Source organism: Hyperoodon ampullatus, assembly GCF_949752795.1.
Source record: "Hyperoodon ampullatus genome assembly, chromosome: 10".
NCBI lineage: Eukaryota > Metazoa > Chordata > Mammalia > Artiodactyla > Ziphiidae > Hyperoodon > Hyperoodon ampullatus.
In genome coordinates, this window is record NC_136923.1 from 63082833 (window position 1) to 63097174 (window position 14342).

The following is a 14342-nucleotide window of genomic DNA, read 5'->3' on the forward strand; positions in this document are numbered from 1 at the left end:
TTGTGCACGTAGCATAGAAGGGCCAATTATGCATTCAATGATGAGCTGACCTATGTATTTGGTGTACATATAAAATGTTCGACCTCATGCTAAGAGCTGTGGCACCTTTCATGTCCCCGATTAGGTACTGTCTCCTAGATGAGGATCTTCAAAGAGACAGATCAAAAATATAAACGTACAATTAAATAATATCTTGTAAATTCAGATTGTTCTGTGGTCAATCCAGATGTGTCAAGAACTTTTTAGGGAAAGTATTCCATGTGAGGCAGTCTCACCAAGATATGAATATCACTCTTACAAAAACTGGGGCAAAAGTCTGAAACAATAAAAATTACAGCCAGAATGCTTGACCATGGTTTTCTTATCTGTGAAACAATTATATTACATAATAGTTCACTTAAAATTAATTTAAGGAGTTTAAAATACAAAGCATATATATTCATTAAAATGTTTTGGTGAGATAAAACAGCATCACTTTGGGTTCCCTCTCTCTCCTGTTAAGTAAAGGAACTCTGAGCTGTATCTGTACAAATATTATTGTTGGCTTGAAGGCTTTGAGCAAGAACTGACTGCCCACCTGTCAGAGAAGTCCATGCCCCAGCAGATATATACAGTTCAGGTTAAAAGTGGATGTGTCGGCTTTTGTTCTGCAAAGGATACAAACTGTTATTTCTCCGTCTTTGTATCCCTTGCTTTTTCAGTTTTTCTACCATTTCATTTTTTCTATCCCTCATGTATTACCTGCTCAGCCCCTAGATTACTGTGCCTAGTGTGGTCCCTTTTGCTCTGATGAGCGGCAGGCAGTACTTGCTGACACAGGAATGACCCTCACAGCAGCAATTAATTAAGTGTTAGACCATCAGTGAATATTAAGTAAATCTACTGTGAATATGTTTGGATTTAGAGAATTTCCTTGTTCAGAAACCTGCCAGTTAAAAGAAAATCTGTATTTTATTTGTCATAAACACAAAACTCTACTCTTTATGTTTGGATAGCATGGTAGAAGGGAAATTTGGAAAGAGCGTCCAAGTTCAACCCTGGGCAAATGCTTACCTTTCCTGATCTGTGGGTACATTATAAGAACAAAGACACTGAACTAGTTGGTTTCAAACATCTCTTCTAGCTGAGAAATTCCAGGAAACAATATTAAGGAATATGAATTTCCCCCCAAAAGTTAATTTTTGAAGCATATGTTTTCTAAAATCTTATTTCAACATTATTTTATTTCATTTTTTCCTATAAATTTGTGGTCATTATTAGCTTAATAGTAGAAGACTTTTCAGTTTGATTTCATAAAACAAGATTTGTCAAAATAAGTTCTCTCTTTAACTTCAGATTGTGATCAATATAGAAAAGTTTTCTTCTTCCTTATAAAATAGAAATTGTAGTAAATTTTCTTTTGAATGTAAGAGCACAAGAAAGTATTCATTTAGAACATCATCTTGACATAATGTGTTTTTACTCTCTTCTCAAGTATCATGTTGTAGTCAACTTCTGTTTATAAGGCACTTGTCGAATTTGCATGAGACCATATATTTTTCTTGGCTGAAGAAAAGCATGTTTATTTGAAAGGATACAGAATATATGACATTATGATACATATTAAACGGCCTTTTTGCAGGGGGACAAAGGAAATCAAGGTGAAAAGGGCATTAAGGTATGTTACTGGCTTTTTTTTTTTTTTTTTTGGCTTGGCAAAAAACTCAGGGCTTCATTCTTTTTAATTCTTACATGGCTTTTCCAGCGCCTTCCTGTTTTACCGTCAATATCTGTTCAATCCCAGCTTTCTCATTTTACTAAACTTCTCAAAACACATCAAATCTAACTTTAACATTCTTCACTACACCACTATTGTAGGAAACTTGGGAACCAAGCGATTCAACAAAATAATATACGGATTTTATCACATGCTTGTAATATCTATTTATTTATATATTTTATGGTGTATTGGTTTCCACAAATGATTTGACGTGGCTTATGGCATAAATAAATTTGATAAGAAACTGTTAACACCATATATAAAACATATGCAAACTAATAAACAGAAGGAGAATTATACCAGAAAATTAGATCAGGCTGAGGAAATCTAGGGTGATTTAGAAGGACGTTTGGTTTAGGGTGTCTTAGCAACAAAGGCAAAGAGGAGAAACATGCTACAGCTTTGGGAGATGAGGACAGTTTCACCTCAGTCCGAGTGGCCCTCAGACGGTTTTTTCATTAACTGAACCCTGACCCGTGAGTAGGACGCCGCTGGCTGAATCAGTGACACACTCATCAGGAATAAACTATATCTGTTGGTCTTTCAGTCTTTTAAGTTCTAGAAATGTAAGACTTTTCCAACCATCAATTACAAATCAAGTGTCCAGACAGTACTTTAATGATGTTTTTAAGATTACAAAGCTCAGCTATAGGGGCTTCCCTGATGGTCTAGTGGTTAAGAATCTGTGCTCCCAATGCAGGGAGCACAGGTTTCATCCCTGGTTGGGAACTAAGATCCCCACATGCTGTGCGGTGTAGCCAAAAAAAAAAAGTTCAGCTACAGTGGCTGAGTCTTGCTACGTAAAACACTTTGCAAAATTCACAGAACTTTGAAAACTCTAAAATATCTGGTGGCATAAAAGGAAATTTCAAATTTAGGTAATAATAACATCAAAATCTGCTAAGGTCACAGTCTGAACAGTGTTTCAGACAATGAAACTTGAACTAAGCCCCTTCCCCCCATCCCACTGTCCTGACCATTTCTTGTCATGGGTCCTGGGTGACTGTAATATCCTTCTAACTGGTCTCCTTGAGTCCGGTCCACCCCTTCCCCCCACACTTTTACCAGCATCAATAACTAAGTTACACAACTGCTTAGGAGTCCTTCAGTGATGCTCCACACACATTTCAAGATAAAGTCCGGCCCATAAAGTGCCTCCTTGTTGGACTGAATCTTCTTTAGGCTTATCTCTTTGCCAGTCTACCCACTATTATCTGCTCCTGCCCTGCTGCTTTAGCTGGAAGAAATTATACACCTCTGTCCTGTGTCTGCTCTCCCTGCCACATCCCCCCTGTCTTCTCCAGTTGGGTACCACCTACACATCCCTGAGGGCTGCACTCAAGGTGGAGTCATTTTTCCTACCCTCTTTATCAGATGCCCCACCCTATGTCCCAATAGTATCCGTTCCAGATATATAATTATATACCATCCTTATCAGACAGTATTTTCATTATTCTTTTTTTCAATAAAATTCCAATAGAATTTAGCTGTATATATTTTTATTGATATAATTAACATATAACATTGTATAAGTTTAAGGTATACAGGGCACAATGTTAATATAAAATAATGTATAAGTTTAAGGTGTACAAGGTGTAAGTTTAAGGTGTACGAGTTTAAGGTGTACAAGTTTAAGGTGATATAATTAACATACACCATTGTGTAAGTTTAAGGTGTACAAAGTGCAATTTATATATTGCAATATGATTACTACTGTACAGTTAGCTAACACCTTTATCATGTCACGTTAGTTTGTTTTTGTGTTGAGAACAGTTAAGGTTTAGTATCTTAGCCACTTTGAAATTTAGAATTTAACTGCTTATTAAGGAGATTAATTGCTTAGCTTTTGCACCACACAGTAAACAACTTGAAGGCAACATGGGGACACTGCAACAGTGTCCCTACAGCATATAGGGCCCCTGGGAATTCATTGATGTAAGTAAGTAAGTGAACAAACCTCTATGCAGGAGTGATTTACAATTTCAGTCACTAGATCTTTGATTGTATATCTAGGTGTATGTTTCGCTAGAAACTGCTAATTATCCTGTTCAACATAGGGATGAAATAGTAGAGTTTCAGGGTCTGGCCCAATGTCTTATACAAGGAGGATGTCCCAAAATATTAATTGAATGGACAAATGTGTTTATATCTTTATTAATTTTTTCTCTATTTGTCCTAAAGATCTTCATTCAAAATGTATTTTACAGTATATTTTTAATTTAAAAATGTCCTTCAAGTGATCTTCTTGCCCTCACATGTGTATAATCAACACCAAACATAAATAATGTCATTGAAATTAAGAAAATGACCACAGCCACTGGATTTTTAAATTATTTTCATGCTGTGAACATGGACTCAGCAGAACATCCTCAACTGTCTACCATTATTTACACGTTCCCCAAATTCAGTAGTTCATTCCTTGTCTTTATCCATTTTAGCTGTAAGGTTAGGTTGACGTTCCTCTCACTTCTTTTTTTCTTCTCTTACATCATTTTACATGTTTGCATCACTGCTCTTGTGACCTTTCTTCTAGACGACAGCACAGTACATAGTGTGTGTTGTATATATGATTGCATCATATGTGTGCAAACTAATGAATAACATTTATTCAATTTTAAAGGGTCAAAAGGGAGAGAATGGAAGACCAGGGATTCCAGGGCCACAGGTATTCTTTTTTTTATGGAAAATGAAATAATGAATCACATAATGAACAATACTGAGAGAGGGTTACTTGCAAATGAAAATGGGTGGGGAGAAGGGGAGATGTAGCCTGCATTCTAAGTGCCCAAGGATGAGAATTCTAGTGGTGATGGTGATCACAACTTTAATCTTTTGATTTATATTTTCATTTTCCCATGCTGATATTCTCAGTGGCTGTGAAACTTGATTTTCAATGCTTTTCTTCTGACCAAATAAATGACTAAAGGTGGACAGTTCCACCCATTTCTTGGAGTAGTGTTGGCCCAAGGCAGCCATACGTGGCAGCATCTCTGTACCTACTGTTGAGTTTTGATTTTCTTCTTGAAATGTGAGTAGTTGAGGCCATACATAGTGAAGGAATGTCCTTGTTTCCCTCTAGTTTGTTCAAAGATATAATTTACTACACTAGAGATGAATTAAAATGCCATCTTGAGGAACTGTGTTGTGCAATAGATACATAATAAGATTGCCTTGCTTCTTCCTTGACTAAGCTCTCCTCATGAAGCCATGTTTCGGTGAGATTGCCAAGTGGCATGTAGGTTCAGTCAGAGCCAACTTGGACAAATAAAAGCATCCAACTGATTAGGGAGTGTGGGTGGGAGAAAGATTCAGTGATTACACTGACTCTGGAGGTAGCGGGATAAAACTGTGAGGTGATGTCTCCAAGGACAGGGTCCTCTGGGTCCCTCACTTGGAGGAATGGGGGAGACCATTGGTGTGGGGGGGAGTCTTTGAAAGCACATGGCCCCAAGGTTGTCTAAGATGGAGGGTGAGTGTTATATGTCAAGAAGTTGAGAACTTAGAAGTGAACTTCAGAGCAAGAGTCACTGAAAGGAGAAATGGACAGAGTTTGCCTGCGTACAGTTATGTGCAATACAAAAGGTCTTCATTTTCCTGTCTCTTCACTCCACTCACACCACTGGATGACAACAAGCTCTGTCCCTATTCTGCTCTGACCTGCTCTGTTTCCCTGAGTTAATCACACAGCATCTTTAAACAGCTCTACTCGTAGGAGGACCCTCAGCCCTTCACCCATCACCCTCCGCAACCCAGGCTTTATACCCCAAATTGTTATTCACAGTAACTCTCTGATAGAAGGATATTTTCTTTGGATTTTGAGTTCACAACTTGGTTAGCTCACTGGTTGACAGATGACACTCTCTGCAAGTTTCCCCTAACGTTTTTTTTTTTTTTTTTTAAATGTCACTTCTCAAGGAAAAGAGGAAGTTTCCTCCCCCAAGGCAGGATTTGGGTTCCCTAGAAAGCTTCTATCCTGGGTGTGTTGGAAGCTGTGTTTTCCACCACCAGGAACTGAGTCTACAGGGAGAATGGCAGGGGGCGGGGTGGGGGGGAGCAGGACAGCCATTGCCTCTCAGCAGCTGAATAGTTGTCCCAATCTCTCAAAGTAAACAAAGTCCTAGTTAACTGTCATCCTACCAAGGGCTGCACGTGTGTGATTTTTCTGGCGTTCATGTTGTGAATGGGGTCCAAGCGAATGTTTCCCTCATGAAATCATCTTAGTGGATTCTCAGATGACAGCTGTTTTCAGTTTTAGCTCTCATTTGGTTCTAGTCCAGAGAGCTTACTATTTTATCTTTCCTCTTACTCTGGCTCCATTTGTAATATTCTGTCTGGTAGAAACCCCTGCATTTCTTCAGAAACTTCCATATTTAAACAATAGCCTTACAGAGAGTGTTTTACTTGCTGATCGACTTTTTTATATACATCTTTATTGGAGTATAATTGCTTTATAGTGGTGTGTTAGTTTCTGCTTTATAACAAAGTGAATCAGCTGTACATATATATACATCCCCATATCTCCTCCCTCTTGTGTCTCCCTCCCACCGTCCCTATCCCACCCCTCCAGGTGGTCACAAAGCACTGAGCTGACCTTCCTGTGCTATGTGGCTGCTTCCCACTAGCTATCTATTTTACATTTGGTAGTGTATATATGTCCATGACACTCTCTCACTTCACCCCAGCTTACCCTTCCCCCTCCCTGTGTCCTCAAGTCCATTCTCTATGTCTGCATCTTTATTCCTGTCCTGTTCCTAGGTTATTCAGAGCCATTTTTTTTTTTTTTAGATTCCATATATATGTGTTAGCATACGGTATTTGTTTTTCTCTTTCTGACTTACTTCACCCTGTATGACAGACTCTAGGTCCATCCACCTCACTAAAAATATAGCAGAGGGAGGAACACTCCCAAACTCACTCTACGAGGCCACCATCACCCTGATACCAAAACCAGATAAAGATGTTACAAATAAAGAAAACTACAGACCAATATCACCGATGAACATAGATCCAAACTGAAAATTAATGTTTGATTAAATGTGTGGTAAAGGGTGCATGCCACATTGCTAGTACTGTAGCTTACACATTTATTTACTTATTTATTTATTTTTTCCCTATTAATTTTCAAAGGGAATTCAAGGCCATCATGGTACAAAAGGAGAGGTATGTTTCTTCATGTATTATGCTGTCTGTTCAGTCCTCATGGCTTGATTTTTAATACTGTATAAATCTAGCTATTGACATCACAAACAGAAAATATCTTTCATGTTCTTTAATAGTTCCTAAATAGAGATTTTCAGAATATGTAGTTTCACCGAATTAGGTATGAAATGTTACATATTTGCCAGTAATATTGATTCTTCTTCTAAATTAGGAGCTAAGTTTTTCTGCATGTTTTTCAATGAAGAATATTGTGTATTTCTACATCTATCTCTCTAGGATTTAAACTCCTTGGGGACAGGACTGTGTCACGTTCATCATTGTATCTCTGGCACTATGCATATTGCTTAATCAATATATGTACTAGGTAGTGGTTATTTGTAGGGTTGGATGGATGGATAAATGACAGTTTAATATAATATGAAATTTCCTTCCTGATCAATTACAGTGTTTCCCAACAGTTCCCTATATAACTTAGATATATGTTTGTATATTTTCATATCCATATCCTTAAGGCTTTTATGATGCATTTATACCTCCTGAAATATTTAAATAGAACTTTTAAAGATTTCTTTTGTTTTTAGAGAGGTGAAAAGGGAGAACCTGGTGCCAGAGGTGCCACTGGACCCAAAGGAGAATCTGGAGTGGATGGTCTGATGGGGCCTACGGGTCCCCAGGGGCAACCCGGGGAAGCAGGTCCTCAGGGACCCCCAGGACTGGATGGGAAGCCCGTATGTATTCTGCTTCTTTCACAGTTTTCATATTTCTGTTGCTTTTTACTTGGTAAGTCAATGTTATAACCCTTAATAATTTGATGCAGGGGAGAGAATTTTCAGAACAGTTTATTCGACAAGTTTGCACTGATGTATTAAGAGGTAAGTCTCTAACATAGAGATTTTAATAACTTTCAAATTTCAAAAGTAATACAAATTCTTTGTAGAACTTATAAAACATATAAGTAAGATGAGGGAAAAAAAGGACATTTATCAACCTCTGTTTTTTGTCCCAGATAAGTATTTTTATAAAGGTAAAATATTATATGTACCCTTTGTAATCTTTTTAATAAAGCAATTTATCATTATTTCACCATTAATTAAATTTTCTTCCCTGACATAATTCTGGTAATTTTATTCATAATATGATGTCTATAATTTAATTTACCAGTTTCTTTTAGAGGGGCACTTCCTTTTTTCCCTTACTTGAAGCAATTGCCACAATAAAATTATTGCACAGAGCAATGGATATTTCCATAGTTAAATTTCTAGAAGTGAAATTATTGGCCAAGAGATATGCATCTGTAAATTTAGAAAAAATATGAGTGATATTATTAATGCTCACTCACCATTTAAACATAAGGGATGGGGTTTCTTTGCTTTTAAGCCCAGCTACCTGTCTTACTTCAAAGTGGAAGAATTCAGAGTTGTGATCACTGCCAGTCCCAGCATGGCTCCCCTGGTATTCCTGGGCCACCTGGTCCCATGGGCCCAGAAGGTCCCCGAGGATTCCCTGGTTTGCCAGGAAGAGATGGTGTTCCTGGATTAATGGGAGCTCCGGGACGCCCAGGTGCCAAAGGATTAAAAGGTACTTAGTTTGTATTTGTAAGCAAATAAACAACAGAAAAGGGTATTTTTTGTATTCACATCCTAAACTTATTTAACAGGCAAGAGTTCCTGTTTGTTTTCTTGAAGACAAAAAAATTTTTCTATCCCTAAGTCTTTAAATAATTTGTCAGCTGAGTTAAAGAACAGTCATTCTATTTCATGAAAGAATATACTAAAGTCAAGAGAGAGGTCAATGTCATGAAGCATGTGAAACCGTAAATCAGAAAATGATGACAATGCACTTAGAAATTTTGCTTGAGTCTAATTAGGTCTTTAAATAGAACATCACAGACACCATTTCTTTTATTTTGACTTTGGTAACTTCTGTAACCATATTCAAAGTTGTTTTCTATACATTTCTATAAGAAAAATGATGTTTTGCGACCAGACTCCCTAATAGCCCACAACTTACTGCTCTTTGTTTTTGAATATTTATGTGAAATGTTGGTTGATGATGCTTTCCTTTTAATTTAATATTATAGGAACAATTTAGATGTTTCATCAAAGTAATCAAAGAACAACTATGAGTAACAAAAAGAGCTAATAATTCCAAACCATTTTCCTTTCTTAATATTTAATCTTCATTAAGTTTTTCTAGACCACTGATCATTTTATAAATTTTTGCTTCAAAAATTCTGTGTCCTGTTAATAATAATGAATAGGTGGCTGGCTAATTTTTAAAGATTTATTTTTCTTTTAATGTGCGTATTAACAGCTTTGAAAGAAACAATCTAGGAGGAAGTGATTTTATGGGAAAAGTAAACTTACTCCCCTCTCTGACACTCTGCAGGCCTACCAGGACGAAATGGGGCAAAGGGGAGCCAAGGGCTTGGGTACCCTGGAATACAAGGTCCTCCTGGTCCCCCAGGTATGAACTGATGATGCTCATAAGTGTTGCTGCACATTTTGCTTTAAGAAAATCATAAATCTCTGTCCAAAGATTTGAAACCAAGACTTTAGTTTCCTTTTTTGAGTGATTCACATTCAACACATTGAGCTCTAACTACTAGAAGTTTTATCCTATATTATATCCATTAATCATTCAGGATTCTCTATCACTTATCATTTAGACTCCTTAGAATACCACTCCTTAGAATAGTTCTCAGATGGTTCCAAGTCGCCCAGGTTTACCTAGTGTATATCACTGTTTAATCTTTATGATTCTCAGGGAAGCAGAATAATGCTGAGATGGACTTGTAAGCCAGCCTCTGCTAGCTGCGTTATTTAACTTCTCCATGTGTCAGTTTCCTCATTTGTAAAATAGTGATGTGATGTCTTTTGCATCATGACATTGGTGGAAGATTAAATGAATTAATACATGTCGTGCTTTCAGAACAGTGCATGAAAAAGTTATGTTTTCAAAAAATGTGTACTATCATTATTATTGTAGATGTTATTACTGCTCGAGGCTTTTGGGTGGATCAAGTCATTTAATACTTTGTATGTAAAGCATTTTGAACAATACCTACATTTGTAGTTTAGTGCTGAATAAATGTTTATTATTAGTAGTAGCAGGAAGCATTAGTGGTAGAAAGTGCCCCAGTCCTCTCTGCTCCATCCCCAAACCTAAATATTTTGTTTTTGTTATTTTGGGTCATCAACTTTAAAAGGCCAATATCTTGAGTTAATTTTTCTTTTTTTGAACATGCTAATTGAACTAAGTTATGGTTCACAAATTAGTGTTATATTACCTCTGTGTATTGATTACTAGTATACTATGGTAATGACAATGTATTTCATTGTGGAAACTAAAAAAAAAAAAAAATATATATATATATATATATATATATATATATATATATATATATATATGTATATAATGGAAATAGTCATTTTGACTACAAATATGGTACAAAAGTGGCTTTATTAGAGTTTTAGCTTACTGATATATTACCTACTAATTTATAATAATATTGGCAAAAGATAAGCTGAGAGGAAGAAATAGTTTGGACAATCCACAAATTAAAATATTAGAATGTTAGCTCTGTGTCTTCAGCAGCAGCATGATTGCATATTAACATAGCTTGGCCTAGTTTTACAAAAATTACTTTTGGATAGTTCTTTTCAAAATGGAAGGTGTATAAAATTAGCAAGAGGATACCTCCTCTTTTCATATTAGTGCAAATACGTAAAAGTTTCAAGGGAGTCTTTTCACCAGTTTATATGTTTTGCAGATTCAGCTGTGTCAGCAACAAAACCAAACTCCTCTGTTCATGTATTGCTAATGTCCCATCCTAGGTCCAGAGGGCCCGCCTGGAATAAGCAAAGAAGGTCCTTCAGGAGACCCAGGTCTCCCCGGCAAAGACGGAGACCACGGAAAACCTGGAATCCAAGGGCAGCCAGGACCCCCGGGCATCTGTGATCCATCGCTGTGTTTTAGTGTCATTGTCAGAAGAGATCCCTTTAGAAAAGGACCAAACTATTAGTGTCTGATGCCTCATTCAGCAGCCTAGGCATGGTGCTCTTCTTTTGTGGTCTTTGCATCTCAGGAAGATAACAACAGTAATCCCTTGAAAAGAAACTCATGTACCTCGGTGTTTTTATTATTGTTTCTTTCCTTAAGGAAAAATACAGAAAAGGTCACATATACTGATTTTAAAGGCTCCTCAGTTCTTCAGAGCCTTTAGATTAGTAGCGTTAACTAAATCTCAAGGGTTTCTTGTAAGTCCATTCATTTTAATCAAAGTCAAATATAAAAAAACACCATTGCCTGTCAGCCAGTCAATTTCAGTCACTGTGAAAAATTTCACATTCAGCCTCCATGCAGCAGAATATTTGAGTTCAACTCCCTGTCTGTGTGAATTTCATGTTTCATAGCTCATAGCTCACAGTTCTACATTAGTCCAAACATGCATCTGGACATGGGAGATGAGATCAGGGTTGATATTCAGTTTGGGAACAGACCGTATTGCCATATCAGCACTTACTCCAGTGTCTGTGCTTACCAGACAGTGGTGATGGACTGTTGGTTGTTCAGTGTTTTGAATATCACCTCTGAACATTCTGGAAAAAAAGTTTCACTGGACCTGGTCAATATGTTCAAAGGAATTGTAAGTTCAGAAATACGAAAAAGACTTTCTTCTTCATACTTGCTTAGTAATTGGAATGTTTGTTGCATGCCTTCATTTTCCATTTCAGTTATTACATGTGTACATTCATATATGTTAACTTTTATTGTAGCAAAGCTAGTGGGAATCAATGCTCTAGTTGACAGGAAAGGTAACTCCACAAATCCTAGGATATCTTGATATTTTTAGCAGACTTTAAAATATTATAAACAGTCTTTGTGTACTGTACTTAATGCTTTTGTAAGGAACATAATTTGAGATATTCCATCCTTTATCATGCTCTAAATTTTGTTACTTTGCTTATTATTCAAAGTACAATAAAGTTTTGTACAGGCCTGAATGCAGTGTCTTTTTTTATACTTAATTTTAACTGATTCTTGAGTATATTATCCATTTGACATGGTCATTTATTCAATGGGTATAATTTATTAAATTATTTACCTTATTTTTAAATCACTGACTCATACGAAATAAAAACTTAGAAATTGGGTTGTGTGCTACTCACCTGGATGGGTACAACGTCTGCTTCCTGGCCCAGGAATGGCTGATAATCAGAGTTTAGCTTAACTGATGACGTGTCCTTCTGTGACTTTGATGAGAACCTTGGAGGTGACTGAAGCCCATACATTCAGCAGCTGAATTAGTTTAAGGCTTGTTTTGATGTTCTGTCTCCAGCAAAGCCCCAGATATCTGTTAGACCTGACCAACCTACTCCTGGTAATTGTAGCATTTCCTGGTAGACCTGGTGAAGGGGCAGAATAGGAACTTCCTCCTGCCCCTTATTCATTCGACCAGCTTTGAGCACACGTGATGCCGAAAACTTGGTCTCTATACACCGGTGCCAAATCGAATATCAGAGACAGAGTTTTGGGTGAAGTAGAAAAAAATAGCTTTATTGCTTTGCCAGGCAAAGGGGGACACAACAGGCTCATGCCCTGAAAAACTATGTGTCCCAACTTGGGAGGATTTAGTGAGGAGTTTTATAGCAATGATTCAAAGGTGGGGTTGCTGAGAAGATTAGGGTGTGTGCAGGGCCTACACTCCTTTAATCTGGCCTCTTGATGAGTTTCTCTGGTTCCTTTAATCTGGCCTTAGGGGGTCTTCTCTGGAATTAAGAATGCTGACGTATCCCATTTATTGGGAGTTTTAGTTCTGTAAAGAGCTCAAAGACATTGTTATGTGTATCTCTTAAGGCGGCCCTGCCCCAAGGCTGCACTATTGTTTCTTGACTGCTCCTCCCTTGTCTCTGCATCCCCCTCCCTTCCCTGATTAGCAACTGTTTGAACCTACCCTTTGGAACTCAGGGAAGGTCATGGAGGCTGGAGTCTATTCTCTACAAACAAGAGATGGGGGACAGAAAGGCTTCCATGCCCAGGAGCCCCACAGGGTCCTGCTCTGTTTCACATGGCCATGTAATGCCTGGGACTGGGCCAGGGATACATTGGTGACATAGTCATGTGGTCTGGCCTGAGGACACTCATGTCTAATGGGGCACAGGTAGGAAAACAGGTGCTTGCTATACATTCTAAGAAAGGAGAAAGTGCTATAGAAATGTATAGGGTGATGCTATGGACTAAATTGTGTTTCTCCCAAATTCATATGTTGAAGCCTTAACCCTCATGGGACCCTGTTTGGAGGTAGGGCTTTTAGACTGTGATTAAGGTTCAATAAGGTCATAAGGATGGCATACTAATCCTATATGATTGGTGGCTTTATAAAAGGAAGAAGAGGGAAATCCCTCTTTCTCCACATGCACACATATGACAAAAGACCACGTGAGCACACAGTGCTAAGGTGATGATTTAAGAGCCAGGAATTATCATACTAAGTGAAGTAAGCCAGACAGAGAAAGACAAAAATGATACAAATGAACTTATTTCAAAAGAGAAATAGATTCACAGACATAGAAAACAAGCTTATAGTTACCAAAGTGGAAAGGTGGGGGGAGGGATAAATTAGGAGTTTGGGAGTAACATATGCACATACGACTGTATATAAAATAGATAACAAACAAGGCTGTCCTGTATCGTACAGAGAACTATATTCAATATCCTGTAATAACCTATAATGGAAAAGAATCTGAAAAAGAATAGATTCATATGTATAGCTTAATCACTTTGCTGTACACCTGAAACTAACACAACATTGCAGATCAACTATACTTCAATTTTTAAAAATTGCATTAAAAAAAAAAAAGAGCCAGGAAGATCACCCACCCTGATCTTGCACTTTTGGCCTCTAGAACTAAAAGCAAATCCATTTCTCTTGTGTAGGCCACCCCATGTGTGGTGTTTTGTGTGGGAGCCCAAGTCATAAAACAGATGAGCGTGGGGAAAGCTTCCCTAAAACAATAGTTATAAACTGAGATTTGAAAGGCCAGGAGGCATTAGCAGCCCACCAAGTCATGTCAAGTGAATAAAAATGAGCAAAGTCTAGGGGATTAGGAAAGGCCTGGAGAACTGAGAACAAAAACTAGTGAAAACAAGTGGGACCCTGTGGGGCTTCTGGGCACAGAAGACTTTCTGTGTTCTTTGTTTCTTGTTTTTAGGGAACAGCTTCCAGCCTCCACAACCTTCCCTGAGTCCCAAAGGGCAGATTCGAGCAGTTGCTTATCAAGGAAGGGAGAGGGATACAGAGACAAGGGAAGAGCAGCCAAGAAACTACCTGAAGCCAGATTAAAGGAACCAGAGAAGTTCATCAAGATTAGGAGATCACCTGGCCAGATTAAAGGAGTGCAGGGCCTGCACACACCCTAAT

The 14342-nt window shown here is 37.7% G+C and overlaps 1 protein-coding gene across 2 annotated transcripts in view; it reads left to right on the forward strand.

The window, feature by feature from the left end:
• COL21A1 (collagen type XXI alpha 1 chain) overlaps positions 1–10943 on the forward strand; it is a gene marked incomplete at both ends in the record, with an annotated part of 126279 nt that extends 115336 nt beyond the window's left edge. For both annotated transcript variants that reach the window (XM_079712152.1, XM_079712151.1), the window contains 8 exons: positions 1622–1657; positions 4380–4424; positions 6887–6919; positions 7501–7647; positions 7737–7791; positions 8297–8497; positions 9308–9385; positions 10756–10943. In XM_079712152.1, the coding sequence (XP_079568278.1) occupies positions 1622–1657; positions 4380–4424; positions 6887–6919; positions 7501–7647; positions 7737–7791; positions 8297–8497; positions 9308–9385; positions 10756–10943 (783 nt within the window). The remainder of the gene's footprint in view (positions 1–1621; positions 1658–4379; positions 4425–6886; positions 6920–7500; positions 7648–7736; positions 7792–8296; positions 8498–9307; positions 9386–10755) is intronic.
• Positions 10944–14342: the final 3399 nt, after the last annotated feature.